This window comes from Carassius gibelio, chromosome B22 (assembly GCF_023724105.1).
Source record: "Carassius gibelio isolate Cgi1373 ecotype wild population from Czech Republic chromosome B22, carGib1.2-hapl.c, whole genome shotgun sequence".
Lineage (NCBI taxonomy): Eukaryota > Metazoa > Chordata > Actinopteri > Cypriniformes > Cyprinidae > Carassius > Carassius gibelio.
Window position 1 is genome coordinate 7,392,819 of NC_068417.1, and position 21,702 is coordinate 7,414,520.

General features: G+C 40.5%; 2 protein-coding genes across 2 annotated transcripts in view; one reads left to right on the forward strand and one right to left on the reverse strand.

The window, feature by feature from the left end:
- Nucleotides 1-21,702, reverse strand: part of LOC127987724 (gastrula zinc finger protein XlCGF49.1-like) — a 198,857-nt gene that overhangs the window by 76,642 nt on the left and 100,513 nt on the right. The gene's annotated exons all lie outside the window — the stretch shown is intronic.
- LOC127987696 (trichohyalin-like) lies at nucleotides 9,017-19,535 on the forward strand. Its single transcript, XM_052590055.1, has 4 exons — nucleotides 9,017-9,324; nucleotides 9,441-9,506; nucleotides 9,682-11,277; nucleotides 17,334-19,535. The coding sequence occupies exons 1-4, from the start codon at nucleotides 9,033-9,035 to the stop codon at nucleotides 19,202-19,204; spliced, it is 3,825 nt and encodes a 1,274-aa protein (XP_052446015.1). The 5' UTR covers nucleotides 9,017-9,032; the 3' UTR covers nucleotides 19,205-19,535.

The following is a 21,702-nucleotide window of genomic DNA, read 5'->3' on the forward strand; positions in this document are numbered from 1 at the left end:
TTTTGATCTCTTAGGACCAAAATGTATTTTCGATGCTTCAACAAATTCTAACTGACCCTCTGATGCCACATGGACTACTTGGAAGATGTTTTTCTTACCTTTCTGGACATGGACAGTATACCGTACACACACTTTCTATGGAGAGACAGAAAGCTCTCGGACTAAATCTAAAATATATTAAACTGTGTTTCGAAAATGAATGGAGGTCTCATGGGTTTGGAACAACATGTAGGTGAGTTATTAATGACATAATTGTAATATTTGGGTGAACTAAGAATTGGCTTACTAGTCAAGCGTGGGGTCATACAGGAGTTCTGCTCCGACTCTGCTAGGGTGCAGGCCATTAGCCCGAAAAAGCGTAGGATGCTCCCAGAAAAGATTCCAATTATTAACAAAGAGCAGTTTCTGTTCTTTACATCATGACAATAACAATTCACTTTCGTGTCCTCGTCGATACGTGGGTAGTGGTCCTGACACGATTATATTATCACAGCGGGCATTGTACTGCACACTGTTTTAATCAGTCTACTGAACTGCTCCGGGGCTCTCGTCGGCCTTCAGGATTGCTGGTATCTTTACAGAAACACTGAGAACACAAGCACCAGGGAAACATTGAGTGTGCATTTTACCTTTGGCTTAAGTAGTACGGAGGTGTCAGACGATGCAGTCTCTGACAATCACTGCGTCGCGTTCCGTCTTGTGGAGAGGAGCAAAGCGGTTCTGGATGTCGCAGACTGGAGGGGAAGAAGTTGTTGCCCAGGTCCTAGCTTGCGTCCTCTGCTCTGTATGCACCCAGGTGAGTTGTGTCCTAGCCCAGGAGAGATAGACATCTGGAAAGATTGTATCCTGGGTGCACAGGGCCTGTGCAGAGAAACATATGGAGTAGAAGTAGTGGGACTGTTAGCAGCGCACAGTATACTTACTTACAGTATACTTGTGAGCATCAGCCCGGGAGGTTTCCAGCGCGGTTGTCCGCTCTCAGCTGGGACTGCCTCACCTCAAGGTCGCGAATCCGCTTCTCTACGGCTTCTAGCTCCAGCTGCACTGAATGAAGCTAAAACGTGTCCTCACCTGCACTCATAGGTACACATACATCCGCTATTAAGATCGTAACAGTAAGTAAAGCAATGGTAATGTGTGTGGATAGAGTATTATCAATGCACGTGAGATTAGCGGCAACCATGCTGGCAATGCTAATGGGCTATAAGCTAATAGCGACTCAGGAAATCAAAATAAAACTAGTAATAACAATGCACTCTTTTTTTGTAAAATATGATAGAGGATATATTCACATGTTATAGAAACGACAATGATGGTGTATAATCTATGCATTAATACATGAATTATGAAAGTTCTAGTCTCCAGGCCATCTCCATCTCTATTCTCCATCATCTCTATTCTCCACCTTAATCTTCTCCCATCTCAATGCCAACAAAAAACTGCAACCCAGCTCCAACAAAGGCAACCTAAATTGAATTCAATTTTTCCACAAGCTCATGTTCGGCTCACCCTCCCCAGAAATCTGCTCATTTGAAAGTCATTTTCAAAAGCTGAAGAGATTTTCTTGTTTTATTAGTTAGAATAATCTTAATATTTTAACCATTTGCAAAAAGTTGAATAATCAACCAGTCTACTGATTAATCAGTGAGTAATCTGTGATTCTGGTTAATCTGGCATAGCCAGTTCACGAGTTCACGCTTACATATATTTAGCTGAGGTATGGTATGCGTGTTTGGTGTGCTGCCTGGGGAAGGGCTGCGAGCTTGGGAATGGCCCGAACCTAGAGTACCTCCCCTTCCCCATCTATTTATGAAGTGTACTCGAAGTGAGGAGATGGGGTGGAGGAGAGATGCTGATAAACCGTCAATGGAAAGAGATAAATCAGCAATATTTATACTGTGGTATTGATTACTAGATTGTGGTCCACCTGTGTTGATTAGGCTAAGTATCTGACACACCCCTCCAGTATCTTGTTACGTGAACATTATTTAATCATTCTAATAGTGGTTAGATTATTCAATTAGTAAAATAATAACTTGTTACAGCCATACACTCAGGTTGCTTTGTATCCCCAGGGCACAAAATGTTGTTAATCCAGGCTTGTCTGCAGTTCTCTTTCAATTTTGATTTGAAAGTGTTAAAATGGCATCACGTTCAGGTAAGAATCTAATTAAATACAAATATTTTCAGCACAATTTCCTCAATGATTTATGAAGTATTTATAAAATATTACCCAATAGTAGACAGTTTTTTACTTTAAGTTTATTAAATTATATTTTATTGATCTCTTGTTTAAAAGGGACATTAAAAACCTGGAAGAAACCAATAATCTACATAAGAGGCTATGTCACATACATTTTGTACACAAATAATTTTTCAATGCACATCAGATTTGTTCACTGTTCACTGCTTTATTTGTTCATTTTCTCATGACAATTTAAATTTTACCAAAATTTCATGTGTTCATGTTCTGCTCCCAATCTTTTGTGCTAGTTTATTTGTGTGTGTGTGTGTGTGTGTGTGTGCTTTTGTTATTACAAATGCTCTGAATTCACAACTTTTCAGTGCACAAATGTAATTTGTTTATGTTTAAACAGTCTGTTCTCTCTCTCTCTCTCTCTCTCTCTCTCTCTCTCTGTGTGTGGTGATTTTATTTATTTATTAATTTATTCTATAGCAGATGGAAGGTGTCTGGAATCCAATTGTCCTAACAGAAAGTAAATCACTGGCAGAGATGTTAAGAAACTTTTTATGTATTTTCTTTTATGAAACAACATGCGTGAATCTCTGAAACTATATAAAATGTCTGTGAACAATATTTTAATTTCAAAAATATGCAGGGGTTGCAACACTTCCGTATCCTGTAAAACAGGTCTCGTTGCTTCCATATTATTATTATTTTTTGTTCTCTATACAAGGTAATCAGCTAACCAAGCCAGCTGTTGTTATTGTTGCTGTTTTATGCTTTTTATTTACTTGACCTATACGTAACATTTAAAAAGGTCTGCCCCACAAGAACTATATTTTCCCTTTTGGTTGGGACATTTTTGTCATCCATCCTGCCATGAGCGATCTCTCATGGCCTCTAGTGAGATCTAGTCACCCTGTGGCACAGATCATAACCATCAAAAGTTCCTCGTATGTGGGGAATGCAGGCTAGGAAGAATCACCAGGTTCTACACCCTCCTCAGCCACATCCCGCTCTTCCTCCAGCACTGTCTGCTGGATCAGATGATGAAAGGGATATCGTGTACTGATCAAGTAACTCGCTCGAGAAATATCCATACCTATTTTCAAACTCAAACTGGTAACCCCCACAATCCTATTCTCCACCTTACCTCAACACTGCAAAAAGAGATGTGTTCAAAATGACACGTGGTGAGTGTGCTCAGGGACAACACATGTTGTGTCAAATTTAACACAATTTGTGTACTAAGATGGATCATACATTTACTGTGTAATGTAATTTAACACACAAAGTGTCATTTAAACACATTGGGCCCTATAATACACCTGGCGCAATGCGACGCAAGGCGCAGCGCAAGCTAGTTTCAGTCCGCATTTTCCCGTTCAGTGCCACGTTGTTTAATTAGCAAATGCAATTTGTGTTGTGGGGAAGATCAGATGGAATCCACATAGAAGAGGGTGATAACAACGTGAAGGCACTGGACTACCAGTTGAAGCATTTTATATCGACCACAAATATGTTACCTTACATTCTAAGTAAAAGACAACGGCATTCTGGATAGAGATGTAAATGAAGTTGGTGTCGTGAACCCTTGCGCATGCGTAGTAAAAGTATAACCTGTGAGGTAAAAAGCATTATAAACCTTATTTTGGGACAAAGTCATCAAACTTGTTCAGTGATTTTTATCATAAATGACTGCTGTTTCTATACATGCAGTTTTTATGTCCCGGTGACCAGTGAAAGTGCAGTTCTGACTCTCTGCCCATTCATTTAGATAGGAGCCTGGTCTTGTTAGTCTGAAATAGAGCCCAGAGGCGAGTGGCATGATTTGCCTAAAAGGACTTTGGTGTTACTCACACCGTAGAGTAATGGGGAGAAGAAACAAAATTATTGCCATGTCACCTGCATGCACAAGCACTGTGAACACACCTGATACAGCTAGGCAAACGCTCTACATTAAATGGTTCACTTCTAATCCTCTTTCAGGTGTTTATAAAATTATCTGGTGTGCTAGAAAACTTATTTGGTCATGCTTTCCTGTTTCAGCATCTCTCTGTTTCCTGTTATACGCTCTGCCTTGCTAACACTTTTCACTAACGGCATACTGCTCAATGCACATCTCCACTTTCCAACTAATTAACAATGTACTTGGTAGCTATTTCCATGATTGAGTTTTGCAGCTTTATGCATTTTTAAAGAGTATATCAGCTGTAACATATGGATAGATCTGAGTCCGACTGCATTGTGATTCAAAATACCTGCACATACAAGTTTACGTGCTATTAAAAAAAAAAAAAACATTTTCTATCTGTGATTTTGTTCTGTCACTGTCATTCTGTTGCACCAAAACACATTTCTTGTATGTGTAAACATATCTGGCAATAAAGCTCATTATGATTATGATTCTGATTCTGATTCCCCTCAAACCAGGCAAGCCAGAGTGAAAAGAGTGGGATCTGCCACAGTTTAAAAAGACAAGAGGCATGGCATGATTGGCAGACAATAAATAGCCGTTAATAAATTGTTGAATAAATTGACACATTTGATGTGCTCCCATATGAAATATATGCATTGTTTTTCCATAAACACATAAAAACATTTATTGTGCAAATCTATCCAAATCTATCCAAAGGATTTAAAAAAATGTGATAAACACAACATGTGTCAGAATGCTGTCAACAGAACCATGTGTGTTGTTTTTTGTTGGGTTCAGATCCTTGCCCCATTTCCCTCACGAAAAGAGATAAACATGAACACAGATTCTACACTAAAAAATTCTTGCAATTAGCACATTCCTCCCCTTCAAGGACTGAACATGCATGCTCCTCCCCCAAGTACGTTACTTGCAAGTCATGTGTCCTCAGGCATTTTAACATGTGATTCAGATACTGGTCATGCTGGAAGCATTCCCCGTAGTGTCTTGTCAGATGACTTGTCAGGGAACCAGGATTACATGTTCAACAAGGTTTTCCCCTAGCGCCATTTACCTGTTTTCCTGCTTTATGCCAGAGATGGGCACTCAAGTTAGTGACTTGGACTAAAACAAACATGCCCCTATCCCAATGCAGCTTTGTCCTCTAGTATTTTTATCTAAAGCCAAACATGCTTTATGCAAGCCCTTTCAGCTCTGTGTGCATTATCTATCTCTCTCCGGACACATACACACAAACACACACACACACTTCTCCTTTGCCGAGATAATCCACCCACCTCACAACATGCTGATTAGACAGCATGATAATTGCAAAGGTGTAACAATAAAAGGACACTGTAAAATGTACAGTTTTACTGTATCGGGGGTCCGGTGGGGGTGGGGGGAGTTGTCAGTATCTGGTGTGACCACCATTTGCCTCACGCAGTGCAACACATCTCCTTCACATAGAGTTGATCTGGTTGTTGTTTGTGGCCTGTGGGATGTTGGTCCACTCCTCTTCAATGGCTGTGTGAAGATGCTGGATATTGGCAGGAACTGGAACACGCTGTCATATACACCGATCCAGAGCATCCCAAACATGCTCAATGGGTGACATTTCCGGTGAGTATGCTGGCCATGCAAAAACTAGGATATTTTCAGCTTCCAGGAATTGTGTACAGATCCTTGCAACATGAGACCGTGCATTATCATGCTGCAACATGAGGTGATGGTCACAACACTGGGACTAAGGATCTTGTCACGGTATCTCTGTGCATTCAAAATGCCATCAATAAAATGCACCTGTGTTCGTTGTCTATAACATATGCCTGTCCATACCATGACCCCACTGCCACCATGGGCCACTGACATCAGCAAACCAATCACCCACACGACGCCATACACGCTGCCTGCCATCTGCCCTGTACAGTGAAAACCAGGATTCATCCGTGAAGAGAACACCTCTCCAAAGTGCCAGATGCTGTCAAATGTGAGCATTTGCCATCTCAAGTCAGTCACGATGACGAACTGCATTCAGGTCGAGACCCTGATGAGGATGATGAGCATCCAGATGAGCTTCCCTAAGACTGTTTTTGACAGTTTGTGCAGAAATTCTTTGGTTATGCAAATGATTATTGTAGCAGCTGTACGGGTGGATGGTCTCAGATGATCTTGTTCGTGAAGATGCTGGATGTGGAGGTCCTGGGCTGGTGAGGTTTCACATGGTCTGCGGTTGTGAGGCCAGTTGGTCTCCAAAGGCATTTCAGAGAATTTGGCAGTCAAATTATCTGAAACGCCTTTGGAGATGGCTTATGGTAGAAAGATGAACATTCAATTCACAGGCAACAGCTCTGGTTTATTGTGGCAATTATCATACCGTGCAATTATCATGCTGTCTAATCAGTATCGGAATATATATATATTCCAATGCATTATTAGCCTGGTACATCCATTCTATTCCAAATACAGATGAATAAATCCTTTTCATTTTCAAAATGATTCTTTCCAAATGCACAAGCAAACACCATCAAGTTTACTGGCATTTGTGACTTAATGGTTGGAAAGATAGACTTGTTATCCAAAGGTCATGAATTCTGGTCTCAGTGCAGGCAGGAAATGTAGGTGGTGGGAAAGAATGTACTGCACTCTTTTGCATGCTTGTAACTCACAACTGAGATGACCTTGAGCAAGGAATCAACCCCCTTTTTCAGATGTAGCCTGTGCATCAAAACAGTGTGCTATGATTTTAGTCCATGAACTGGATCTCACTCAGGACGCACATTGTTTGTGGAAGTTTGGCCAGGACTGGTTCAAGAATAAAACACTTTTTTGTCCCATCCATTGCATCACTTATATTTAGAGAATGAATCCGGCATAATTCCTTAAACTTTGCAGCATGTATGTGTCTGAAAAACAAAAGTTTCATTCAAATTCTGAATGGATTATAGTCTAGATAGAAAAACACGCAAAACCCGCTTCCTTTATTATCAATAAAAGAATCAGTTCTTATCGTTTCCGCACTTAATAATTAGTTATGAGATGATTCACGAGTGTGCAAAACTCTAACTCTTTCAGCAGTGAGTGAATTCTGAAAACTTAAATGTTTCTGATTTACCATTGTGTTGAAGAAATCAACAGATATGTCTTTGATTGGCTACATTGCTCAATACTGCAAAAAAAGGTTAGATAGTTTCCCAGATCTTTTAATTGCATTTGCTTTTATTTGAGAGTATTAAGCACCATCAAGTACCCCCATACAACCAGGCATGGATTGACATCTGGGATTCTATGACTGACCCTTGACCCTTTAACCTGTTAGCCGGCACCCCCCATTATGGGACTCACAGCTGAAATTGCTCTAACTAACTTATAATTGTAATAGTTTCCTACTTCAGTGTGTTACAAACATAATTGTGGTGTCTTTAGAAAGAAGACCCTTTGGGCTTCACTTTTTATCAACCAGATTTGCTAATGCTCAAAAATATTAAAAGTTATAGACACTGAAGTGCCTTGAATTTTTTTTTTTACCACTCTTAAATATTTTTTTATTTGATATAAAAATACATGAAATGAGTCCTGGAGCAATCTAGAAAAGTAATGGGTTGCAATATAATGAAAAATTAGAATAATATTGAAGGCTTCTACAAACTATTTGGTCAGTAAACATACCACTGCATAGTTTTTTTTTTTCAATTATAAAACACTAGACAGAAACTCAGACATCATATAAATGATTTATTTGAGCACTAGAAAAATACAATAAGAATAATTTGAGTAAGAAAAATAAGAATAATAAGAAAACTAAAAAAAAAAGATTTAACTTTGTTTGCCAATTATAGAACATCCTGAGATTGCTAGAGATGCATATTTTACAATGAATTACGATGCAAATAAGTGCTGATGTGGGCTGATTTGCATGCAAACAGATGGTAATCATGTAGATACATTCACATTCAACATAAAACACACTCTCACATATATAAAAACTGTTGAAAAATTAAAAGAAACAAAGGAAAAGTCGATCGCTATAACTTCCGCCTCCATCAGCTGACAGGTGCGTCAGAGCGCGTCACCAGCTTCCAGGAGGGAGCACCAAATTCAGATAAACTATCTTCCGCCTATTGTTCATTCATTCTTTTTTCCGGTGGATCGCCTCATTCTGTTTGTGACACTGTACGCTGCAAAACCATTCCGTGTTTTTACTACCAAGACGCAGTTTCCGACCGTGAGGTTTAACATTAGATTAAGCTGCCAGGTAAAGTTGCTAATGCTTACATATTTTTAGATGATATGCCATATTTAAGGTCGATGAATGATTGGTCTGAATGTTCTGTCTGATGTAGGCTAATGTATTACCATATAGCTGTCTTCTTCATGAACTGCTTGACTTTGTCTATGGATTTTTTTTTCTGCGACTAAGAGACTAAAAATTTTGTCTAACAATCCTCTTCTGGTTGACTAACGATTACTTGACTATTAGGGGGCAGCCCTAGAAAATAAATTTTGCATGGTAGAAAAATCATTATGTCTTTGGAATGTCCCCTTAACATGAAGACCCAACATGTGTTTTTGTGCTCTTTTTCAGTGAGTAATCTGAGAATTCTTCTAGTAGGAAAAAATGAATTAGAAAACAGCCGATTGGAAAACATTATATTGGATACAACAGAATTTCACAGGGAAGATCCATCTTATTTACAGCAGCACAATGTGAGAATCGATGGAAAGGAGGAGAAAAGACACATCACAGTCATCAACACTCACCTGCTCGAGCCAAATCTCTCACATCATCTGATAATCCAGAAAGTGAGAGAGTGTGTGTCTCTGTCTGCTCCAGGACCTCATGTGATCATACTCGTACTGCAGTACAAAGACTTCAGTGAGAACGACAGTCAGAGAGTAAAAACTGTGCTGAACCTCTTCAGTGAGCAGGGCATGAAACACACTATAGTGGTGACTACTGATGAAGAGACACATTGGTACATATTGACTTATAGGAATAATGCTATTCATGATTTAATAAAGGAGTGTGGAGGAAGACATCTTCAGTTTGATACAAGAAACCCGGGATGGCGATCAGAGTTGTTCAGAAAGACAGAGGAGGTTCTCATTGGTAACATGTATGAGGATGGAGTTGATGGATCATCAGTGGATTCAGTCAGAGATGACAATGAAGAGGAGGATTCTGATCTCAGAGAGTGCACAGAAACAGGATGTGATGGAAGAGGTTTGTTAAAGTCTTTTTCTTTTCATGAATGACTTTTGTCCATTAATACTGTGAAAGCAGAAATTGAAGCATATGGTTGGTAAAACAAAAAAAATAGTGGCATTTGTTCTCGACAGAAACACTGTTAAAGGCACCGATGGAAAAACTGCGGAAATCATTTCATATGTGGTTTCAGTCACAAGGTAATGAGCAGAAAATCTGCATGTATTTTAAGATAAAAATAACATTACATGCAGAGTTTGGAAGAAATAATATGATAATATAAAACATTATACATATTCTATGATGACGTATAATTGACAATATTAGCTTGAAATTCAATTTAATGTTTTTAATTTTTATTTGATCTATCCTTAGCTTCAAGAGAAAGAGAAGATGAAATAAGGATTGTGCTGCTGGGAAAAACTGGAGTCGGGAAAAGTTCAACAGGAAACACCATCTTAGGAAGAAAAGTGCTTAAATCAGACATTTCTGAAACATCTATTACTAAAGTGTGTCATAGAGAGACAGCTGAAATCAACAGCAGACACATTACTGTGATCGACACTCCAGGACTGTTTGATACTGAACTCAGTAATGAAGAAATCCAGAGAGAAATCAGCAACTGCATCTCCATGATCCTGCCTGGACCACATGTGTTCATCATTGTGCTTAATTTAGGACAACGATTCACTCAAGAAGAGAAAACAGCAGTGAAGATCATCCAAGAGACGTTTGGTGAAAACTCTTTAAAGTACACGATGGTGCTCTTCACCAGAGGAGATGATCTGAATGACAAAACCATTGAACAGTATCTGGGAAACCCTGGATCTGCTTTAAAACAGCTGATTGGTGTGTGTGAAAACAGATATCATGTGTTCAATAATAAAGAGACTAGAGACCGAACACAGGTGACTGATCTACTGCAGAAGATAGACAACATGGTGAAGACAAACGGAGGGAGTTACTACTCGTGTAAGATGTTCAGAGTGATGGAGAGAGAACTACAAGAACAACAGAAGAGCATATTGATGGAGAAAGTGGAGCAAGTGATCAGAGAAAGAGAAGAACTGATAAACAGACATGAAGAAGAGAAAAAGAAGATGAAGATGAAGATAGAGGAAAAAAGACAGAATCATGAGAAAGAGAGAAAGAGAAGAGAAGAAGAATTTATTGAGAGAGAAGAACAATATAAAAGAGACATCAAAGAAAGAGAGGAACAAGAGAAAAAGATACGAGAGGAGCTGAAGAGAGAACGAGAGGAATGGGAGAAACAGAAACAACAGGAAAGACAAAGAAGAGAAGAAGAGGAGGAAAAATGGAGAAAGAAAGAGCAGGCAACATGGGATGAATGTAACCAGAGACTTATAGAAGAGAGAGAGAGAATGGAAAGAGAGAAGGAAGATCTCCAATACAAACATGAAAAAGAGAAAAAGCGAATGAAGCTGATGATTGATGAGGAAAGAGAGACTCATGACAAAGAAAGGAAGAGAAGAGAAGAGGAATTTAGGGAGAGAGAAGAACGATATAAAACTGAGATGAAAAGAGAACGAGAGGAATGGGAGAGACAGGAACAAGAAGCAAAACGAAAAAGAGATGAAGAGGAGGACAGAAGGAGAAAGATAGAACAGGAAACATGGGATGACTATTATCAGAAACTTAAACGAGAGAGAGAAAGAAGACAGAGAGAAAGAGAAGATCTTCAGTTCAAACATGAACAAGAGAGAGAGAGAATGAAAATGATGGAGAAAGAAAGACAAAATCATGAAAAAGAAAGAAAGAGAAGAGAAGATGAATATATTGAAAGGGAAAAACAATATAAAACAGACATTAAAAACATAGAAGAACAAGAGAGAAAGATAAGAGAGGAGCTGAAGAGTGAACGAGAAGAATGGGAGAAACAGAAACGAGAAAGAGAAGAAAAGGAAGAAGAAAGACATATATTTGAGGATCTTTACACAGAAAGTTCTGAGGGTCAGTATACAAACAAATCAAAACAACCAGTTAAATTAGCAAAGAGGTTTATACTATGGTCTATCTGAATACTCAATTCTGATTGACTGGCCGGTATGCATTAAAACAGTCTAATGCACAGGTAGTTCAAAGCCAGTTACATTACAGTTTTATATTAATGTGCTGCTTTCATTGACACAAACAAACAAACAAACACACACACACACACACACATACACATCACTCACACACAAACACAGAGAGAGAGAGAGAGAGATTGGAGATCACGCTGCACAAATTCAGAAACATTCAGGAGCACAGAAGCTTGTTGTCAACTTTGCCTTGTTGTCCTGCAACAATAATTAATAAAGTAGCCTATACAGTGGATCACTACATTATATTTCTCAGCAAAAAGGAGGTAAAATCACTGTTTTGACTTGACTTGACTTGACAGACTTTTATTGTCATTCAGTATACAACAAGAACAAAATTTCTTTGCATAGGCCACAGTTTCAGTACAAAGTGTTTAAGTGTTCAACAGTCTGATGGCTTGGGGAAAAAAACTGTTATAAAACCTGGTGGTCCTACACCGCATGCTGTGGAACCTCTTTCCGGAGGCCAGCAGAATAAACAGACCATAATGGGGGTGAGAGGAGTCGCTACAGATTTTTTGGCCCGAGATGCACAGCGGTTCTCTGCAATGTCCTGAATGGAGGGGAGAGAAGTGACGATGATTCTCTCTGCTGTCCTCACCACTCTTCTCATATCCTTCCAGTCAGAGGCACTACAGCCTCCACACCACACTGAGATACAGCTGGTCAAGATGCTCTCTATAGTGCGTTTGTAAAATATGGTGAGGATAGGTGGGGGCAGATGGGCTCTTCTCATCCTCTGTAGGAAGTACATCCGCTGCTGTGCCCTCTTCACCAGTGATGCAGTGTTTACAGACCAGGTAAAATTGTTTGTCATAAGCACCCCCAGAAACTTTGTACTGCTAACCACCTCCACGGTTATGTTGTTGATGAGTAGTGGAGCATGGTTGGGCTGGTTCTTCCTGAAGTGAACAATGAGTTCTTTGTTCTTGTCTACATTCAGGATCAGGCTGTCATCTCTGCACCAGCCCACCAACTGCTCCACCTCTTCTCTGTAGGCCAGGTCCTTGTCATCCCTGATGAGGCCTACCACTGTTGTGTCATCCGCAAATTTCACGATGTGATTTGTGACATGCCTAGGAACGCAATCATGTGTCATCAGGGTGAACAACAAGGGACTCAGGACACAACCCTGAGGAGAGCCTGTGCTGAGGGTGATGACGCTGGAGGTATTCTGTCCAACCCGTACTGACTGAGGTCTGTCAGTGAGGAAATCAAGCAGCCAGTTCCGCAAGGGGGTGCTGAAGCCCAGAGGTTTCAGTTTGTCTACCAGATGTTGAGGGATGATGGAATTAAAAGCTGAACTGAAGTCCAGAAACAACAGCCTAACATGCGTGTTCTTCTCCTCCAGATGTGCAAGGCTCAAGTGTAAAGCGGAGGAGATGGCATCCTCAGCGGAGCGATTTGGCCGGTAGGCAAACTGAAAGGGGTCAAGCGTGAGAGGGAGTCTATAGAGATGATGTAGTCTTTGACCAGCCTTTCAAAACACTTCATTATGATGGAAGTCAGTGCAATGGGCCGGTAGTCATTTAGAGAGGTGATCCGAGATTTTTTTGGCACTGGGATGATGGTGGTGGTCTTTAGGCATGATGGCACTATGGCTTGGTCTAGCGAGATGTTAAAAATATCCATCAGAACACAAGCCAGCTGGTCTGCACATTCCTTGAGCACTCGCCCCTGTATGTTATCAGGGCCTGACCTTCCGGATGTTTACCCTCCTCAGAGACTTCCGCACATCAGTTATGTCCAGGCAAAGTGTATTTTCTTGTTGATGGGGAACTGCTTTCTCAGCACGGGTGCTGTTTAGTGCCTCAAACCTCGCAAAAAAATATTTAGTTCATCGAGGAGGACAGAGTCAGCTTGACTTTCAAATGGAGGAGTTACCTTGTGATTGGTGATAGCCCGTATGCCTTTCCACATGTTGCTGATGTTGGTAGAGTCATGGAACAAGTCCTGGATTTTTTTACTGTGAGTACGCTTTGCCAGCCTGATGGCACGGTTCAGATTTGCCCTTGCTGTTCTCAGAGCCTCCACGTCACCAGACTTGAAGGCAATGTTCCATGCTTTTAGCATCTTGCGTACTTCTGCAGTCAGCCAGGGTTTCTGATTGGCTCGGGAAATGATGGTCTTCATGACGCTGACGTCCTCTGTGCATTTGCTAATGTAAGCTGACACTGATATGGCGTACTCATCAATGTTCGTATGACTGTTGTAGGTGGCAGCTGTCTTGAACATGTCCCAGTCAGTGCAATCAAAACAGTCCTGGAGTGCCTCCATAGCCCCCTCCGACCATATTCTCAACTTCCTCAATGTAGGTTTCCCTCTGATGAGCAGGGGCTTGTATGCAGGAATAAGCATAACAGATAGATGGTCTGACGAGCCAAGTTGGGGGCGGGGGGCTGCTCTGAATGCACCTTTGATGTTTGTATAGGCCTTGTCCAATATGTTTTGCCCCCTAGTTGCGAATTCCACATGCTGGTGGAAATGTCGGAGAACTATTTACATGTTGGCCTGGTTAAAATCCCCAACAACAATGAAGATGCCCTCAGGATAAGTGGATTTCAGCTCACTGATGGTCTGATAGAGACCAGACATAGCCACCTTAGTGTTAGCACTGGGAGGCATGTACACAGCAGTGATGATAACACAGCTAAACTCTCTGGGTAGGTAGACTGTTCTGCAGATTATAGTCAAAAGCTCAATGTCCGATGAACAATGTATTGAGGCTGTCCTAGCATTTTTACACCAGTTGTTATTAGAGTTCGCGACTCCTGTCGGCACGGAATATAGCTAATCAGTGCTAACAACATTATCAGGGATTGATGTGTTTAGCCATGTCTCTGTCAGAATTAAAGCACAGCAGTTCCTAACCTCTTGTTTTGATGTTAATTCCAGCTGCAGATGATCAATTTTTCCATCCAGGGAACGGACATTTGAGAGAAAGATAGATGGCGCTTCTGCCTCCAGTCACACGGCCTCCGCTTTCTCCTCTGTCGGCTTGTATTGGTAGGCGGGTCTGCTAAACTGTCGGCTGCTGGATCTTGCCGGTGTAACACTCCCAGGCTACTTAGACACTCCTGGGATCTTTTGTCTAAGAACCCGAAGTCGCTGTATGGTCATAATTCCAGTAGATGCTGCCGATCATACACTACCTTATGTTGAGTGGCGGCTATTTCCGTCATCTTAGACAAAGTAATTTGGTCAGAAAATCCGAAACTGTCATGAGCCCATGCAGCCGCAGCCAAACAGGGCGCCGCCATTTTTAAACGTTTTAAAATCACTGTCATTAAAATTGTTTAATGCAAAGCTAGACGTGCATCATCCCTTATGTAAACAACACCCTGCTTTTATTGCACTATACTGTGCCTTTTTAAACAGTTTTTGTAGTTGCTATATTGCTGAGGAAATACATAACTCATTGCATATTTAGAATCAGCAGTCACAAGACTCACAACGAATGCCATTTCGGTGAAAGTATATTTTCATATTTTATATTATCAGTAGTTATCGCCGTTAACATGCTGCGCTAACGGGAGACTCTTATCGGGCGATAAAAAAAATATTGCCGTTAATCTATTCTCAAAGGAGGGTTGAGAATTCTGTGAATTCACCACATCAAACGTGACGTGCTAACATGGATGCAGCTGAAGCCGCCGGGTTAGCTTCAGGGAATTTTTTTAAGAAGCTTCTCAATGGAAAACTCGACAAGACGCATGCCTATTTCACACATACTCTGTCTGCAGTACGTATGCAGTCCGTGTTCATTTCGTATGTGGTGCAGAAGCAGCACGGACTCATACTCATTGTGCTTTCACACAGGATGCGTTTGCAGTCTGCTACTCGGTACGGGGACGATCGCTGTACTACTGCAGATGCACCACTCCTGGAATGTACCGACGGACCGCAAACGCATGAACGCTGGAATCCGTTAACATGGGTGCATAAAAAAATACGAAACACATATGCACTGCAGATGGAGTATGTGTGAAACAGTCATAAGGTTGTTTGAACCTTGCGCAATGTGGAATTAGTTTACAGCTTTCTCAAGCACGTTGTGATGTATTTTGGAAACAGGAGATGAGCCATTTTAATCTAGATTAATTCCAAGATTACAGTGAGATTAATCTAGATTTTAAAAAATTAATCTATGCCCACCACTAGTATATATATGTTTGAGTTCTAATTATTGATTAGTTATAATGGTTTCTAATTAGTCCACATCTTTTACCTGTTCTGCCATGAAAATTGAGGCAGAGTAATTGCCAGATGCTAATTTCATTTTGGCCACACTCCCTTGGCTGAGGTGCACAATAAAAGCTGGAGCTTGAATTATTTAATATTATAAATTATTATGTGGTGAGCCAAATGAGGAGGTGTTTGCAATATTGTAGTTACTGCTGGTCCCACCCACTTTCAAGCTGTCAAAATCATCACTTGTTCAGCACAGTTCCAAATGTTTATCATTCAGTACCAAATCTACCTCACTGCTGCTGGGCTCACCAAGAACCAAGACTCCTTCTTTGCCACTGACCTTATCCTGTTGTTTTTTCTCACTGGTCATGTTCTGCTCCAAGTCTCCTTTGTTACAGTTCATCTCACCCAGCTCTAAGTCTTCTTTGTTGTTGCTGGTCCCACATAGCTCCGAGACTCCTCTGTCACAATCAGTCCTGCTCAGCTCCTAGTCCCCTTTTGCCATGTGTCCACCACAGGAACTTTATCCAGGAACTAGGGACTTTGGCCTGGTACTCGGTGTGTTTCCGCCGCAGGAACCGGGGACTAAATAAAGTTCCGGGTAAAAAAATGCCCCCCAGAAAGTCCCTGCTGGCGAGGTAGTACTTCTTCAGAGTTCCGGAACTTTCGGGGGCATGACTTGGGCACTAAACATCCTGATTGGTTGAGTTCATGCAGCATTGGTTTGGTTCAACCACAATTTATTTGGATTATTTTCAAAATATTACTATTATTGTGTCATGAAATGTGATTTATTTATAAAGACAGCGCCTATTTAAAAATGTGTTTCGCCGATCTCGGAGACGGTGAGCTCCACTCGATCAGCAGGAGCTCTGTCCTCATGTATCCGCTGAGAGAAAAAAAGTTCCTGGTACAAATGTTCCAGGTAATTTCGGTGGAAACGTGGCATTTGTTACTACTCGTCCTTCCCAGCTCTAAGTATTCTTCGTCAGTGCCAGTCCTGCCCATCTTCAAGGCTCTTTTTGTCACTATTCCTGTCAAACTACAAGTCTTCCTCATTGTTGCTGGACCTGCCCAACTCCAAGCATCCTTTGATGTTAATGGTCCCACTCAGCTCCAAGAATCCTTCTTCACAATCGGCCCTGCTTAGCTTCAAGTCCCCTTATTCACTGCTTGTCCCACCTAGCTCCAAGAATCCTTCATCACAATCTGCCCTGCTTAGCTTCAAGTCCCCTTATTCACTGCTGGTTCTGCCAAGCTCGAAATCTCCTTCTTTGTCTCTGGACCTGCCCAGCTACAAGTGTCCTTCATTGTTGCGGGTAAATTTCAGTTGGTCCTGCTCAGCCCCATATCTCCATATTCACCGCTGGTCCCACCCAGCTCCAAATATACTTCATCTGTGCTGTTCACACCCAGCTACAAGTCTCCTTTGTCACCATTGCTCACACCCAGCTCCAGTTGCCCTTTGTTGCTCTGGTTTCACCTAGCTCTAAGTCTCCCTTTTCACTGCTGGAAAAGCTCTGGCTTTGCCTCTGCCTTCCAGCTGTACCTTGCCCCCTCACCCCTCTGGCTCTGCCAGACCCCCCATCCCACCCCCAAAGTGACCTGTATAATGGTTAATGTTTGAGAACCTACTAAGTAGACTGATAACATTTTATTAACAGTTTACATTTCCGATTTGAGTTTAGAACTTGTTGCTAAGGATCATATGTAAACTCTTATTGTCATTTTCAGATGATGACGATTCTTCATCAGATTCAGGATGTTTGAGAATCTTACTGTTTGGGAGGACAGGAAGTGGAAAGTCTGCAACAGGAAACACTATCCTTGGAAACTATGAGTTTCACAGTGAAGCCAGTTCACGTTTGGTGACCACTGTTTGTCAGAAGGGAGTTGGTGAAGTTGATGGTCAGTCAGTATCTGTTATTGATACTCCAGGACTCTTTGACACAACACTGACAAAAGAACAAATGCAGGAAGAAATATTGGAATGTGTTTCACTGTCAGCACCTGGACCACATGCCTTCATCATTGTGCTGAGTGTGGAACAAATCACTCCAGAGGAGAAAGACACTGTAGACATGATCAAGATGATCTTTGGCACAAAAGCAGCAGATTTCTGCATTGTTCTCTTCACAAGAGGAGATAATCTGAGAGGACAAACGATAGAGCAATATGTAGAGAAAAGTAAAGATGCTGATCTCAAGAAACTGATCAGTGACTGTGGAAACAGATTCCTGGCTTTTAACAAAACAGAAAATCATGATCAGACACAAGTTACTCATCTGTTAAATATGATAAAAGAGATGAATCAAGGCCAATACTTCACTAATGAGATGTTTTACGCAGCAGAGATCTCCATAGAAAAAATAAGGGAAATGATAATAGAGAACGAAAGACAATATCAGTCTGAAGTTAAAGAATTAAAAGCCATATATGATATGCAATTTAAAAGCATGAAAAAAACACTAAATGAGAAAAAACAAAAGATACATGAGGAAAAACAGAGGCTGAAGAACAAGTTCAGAGAACAAGAGGAAACCTTAAGGAGAGAATTTGAGGAGAAAGAAAAATCAGATCAGGAGAAACAAGAGACGGAGGATCAGAAACGATCAGAAGAAGAGAAACAGCAAAGACATGAATATCATCAGAGAATAGAGAAGATGAAGAAAGAGATTGAAGATCAGAGAATACAGTATGAAAAACAGCAAAAAGAAAGAGAAGAAGAAGAAGATAGAATGAGAGGAGTAGAGTTTAAACAAGATCAAGAAAAAATGAAAAATGATCATGAACACATCATGGTAGAGTTAAGAAAAAAACAGGAAGAGGAAATAAAAAAGAGAGATTTCGCGGAACAAATGAGGAATGAACAAGAAGAGAAAGAGAGAGAGGAATGGGAGAGAAAAATAAAAGAGACTGAAAGTGACAAAGAGACTCAAGAGGAAATTAAACAACAGCAGAGAGAATGGGAAGAAGAGAAGAACAGACAGATGAGAGAACGAGAGGAAGAGGAAAGAGAGTCAAAAGAGAGACACATGAAACAACTGAGAAAAAAACAAGAAGAACTGGAGAAGATAAGGAAGAAATTTGAAAACAACAGAGAAGAAGAAGAACAGATGATAGAGGAGGAGAGAGAGAAACTGAAAAGAGAGACAGAACAGAAGAAAAGAGAATATGAAGAAAAGATAAATGAAATGGAGAGACATTGTGAGCAGCTGGAGCGAGAGAGAAAAGAGGAGTGGAGGAGAAGGAAACGAGAGGATGAAGAGAGACGAGTGGAGAAGAGAAATAAATGGGAGAAAATGATAGAAGATCTGAAACAAGAGCATGAGGAGGAGATCAAGAGAAGAGAAAGAGAGGAGACAGAAAGAATAGTCAGAGAAGAAAGAGAGTGTGATGAAATGAAACAGCAACAGAATGAACAAATAGAGAGGATGAAGAAGAAACATCAAGATGAAGCCAGAAATTTTAATGATTTCAGAGAGAGAAAAGAACAGCACAATCAGGAGCTCAAGGAGAGACTTGAAGAGTTTCAAAAACAACAGAATAAAGTGAAAAGATTAAGAATGGACCTGGAAGATAAATGGTCATGTCATGTCATGTGAAAAATTATTGATCAGCCAAATGAATGGCAACTTGACTTTTGTAGTGAATTTGAAGGGTTATTCGGTCTTTCTCTTTCTTTCTTCATATAATCAAGGTTATTCCCACATGCTCCTGAAGGCTCACTGTCATGCAGATTTTAATCACTTACTGAACATACCAGTTATTATTAAGAGATCATGTAGACCTTGATGAGTGGATTTTAATAGACCTGAATTAAAATGATCATACAAAATACATTTTTTGGTAGATTAAAAAAAATGATGAATTATAGCAGATCATAAAAGATAAAAAAAAGATAGAAAACTGATGTCAGCTGTTCATGGACTGTAAAGTCTCTCATGCAGTAGATAAAACCTAAGATGCTGATCATAATAATACCATAACTAAAAAGTGTTAAAGGAAGTTGTGATGAGTGGGGCGGGCCGAGGGACGTGGGAACGAGGAGCGAGACCGGTGAGTGTCGCAGGTGTTGCTCGTTCCCACGTCCCTCGGCCCCGCCCCACTCGTCACAGAAGTTTTTATTTACTTTGGGTGTTTTATTCAATTATTTTTGGCATCATTTTATTCTGAACATTATTCTGAAATCTTTCATGTTCTGTTATTTACTGGTGACTAACACTAAAAATAAATTTCCTCATTAACACATACCATGTGCTTCTGTAAGTGCTTCATTACTGAAATGCTGAACAGTAACAAATTAAGATATTTTTTACAAACCATTTACAAAAAAAAAAAAGTAAAAACTTGAAAGCTTATACTGTGGCAGGATAACTACATTTAATCTATTAAAGTTACCAAAGGCGGACAGAGTCCACGGCTTCATTACTTGAGTAAAAGTACAGATACCCCTTGCTAAATTTTAAAGTACAAGTAAAAGTACTACAGTCGGATGTCGACTTAAGTAAAAGTACTGAAGTACTTGTTTGTAAAAGTACTTGAGTATCAAGAGTACAAGAGTAAATTTTCTAAATATTGCATTACTACTGCCACAGTACTTACATTACATGGAGTTATGAAAAATGTTAATGTTAATACCATGTAACTAAACCCCTGTACAGAGCCTGACTCCACCCACTGACAATATTTGAAAAATGCTGAAAAGTGGGCAGATCACAGCGGAGATAGAGGGGACGAACCAAGGGCAGGGCTGAGCGAGAGCGGTGTGAACCTGAGACCTGCAGTGATGGATTGATTGACAGCTGCCGTCAGAGACGCTAAAATGGAGAGTGACTGTAATGACGCAAGTAGCTTTGCAACAGAGCGATCATTTGAAATAGAGGACTTTTTCTCCCGCTGGCTCAAACTGCGCTTTTAACTCCCGCACCGCGTCGCTTTTCAGCGCGAGCTGTGTGGAGAAGCCCATTTCCACCTCCATTGCATTGGAGAAGCAATCCCATGTAAAATGCAGTTTGCACACTGCATCTCTAAGCGGGAACTCTCGGTCTTCCAGGCCAAGTGCATGCAACCACTGGCACCCAATTTTAAAGTCTGCTGGTAAACTATGCGGTCCAGCAGGGCTGTTGCAACTAGCAACACACCTCTGTACCATCCTGACAACTGTACTAAATACAGATAAATCTACGCTAACTTGAAGATCTAAATAACTATATAATTGCTATGCTAAATAGATGCTATAATAGTCTATCCTGGTTGTTATCAATACTCGCAATTCCAACTCCTGACTCACTACAGTGATTTTGACGCAACAAGATGGTTTTATACTGCCAGGGGCGTGGTAGCTCGTACCAAGGGGCGTGGTGAGCTGGAAACTGCTTACGTCACCTACCACCGCTTACGTCACTTGCCACCGCAACATCCAATAGGAAAAATCAACTGCAGTAGCCACCGTTCAACCTGAAGAGGGCAGCACTCAGACGTTTTTACACCATATTTTGTAGAATTAAAACACTTTATACTCAAATGTCAAAAAAGGTACTCTAATCAATGAACAGCACTAATAAAGCCCCATTCTTACAGATCATTGACTAAAAAAAGTTGGTTTAGGGTTTAGTTACTCTTTAACATTTCTCACTTGCCCACAATGCAATAGCACAATGGCAACACTCTGACAAACCTCTGTTAGAGTTTTAATGGATTTGTTTTTGCATCCACATTTGAACCTGACTGTGTTAAAGACACTGCATACTCAAGAACATCAAAGCAAATGCTCAGCTTACATTAATGTGTAATATCAGAAAAGAAAATTCAGCATACAATTGTGTCTTCATGTGAGTTTTAGTTTTTTTCATCAATCAAATCAATAAACCTAAACCAGCAAAGAAGGCAATATAGTAATGTTCTTACACACCTCTGAACCTGACCGTGTTATACACACAGCATAGAAGAGAAAATAATAATTAATAATGATTAAAGAAAATCAGCTAATCAGCTGTTTAGATCAGCGTACAAAGAAGGAAAGATAAAATTCAGCTCATTTGAGTGACAGTATTAAGCCCCTTCCTCTCACATTGACGTACTCAGAATTTGTGCTCTGCAT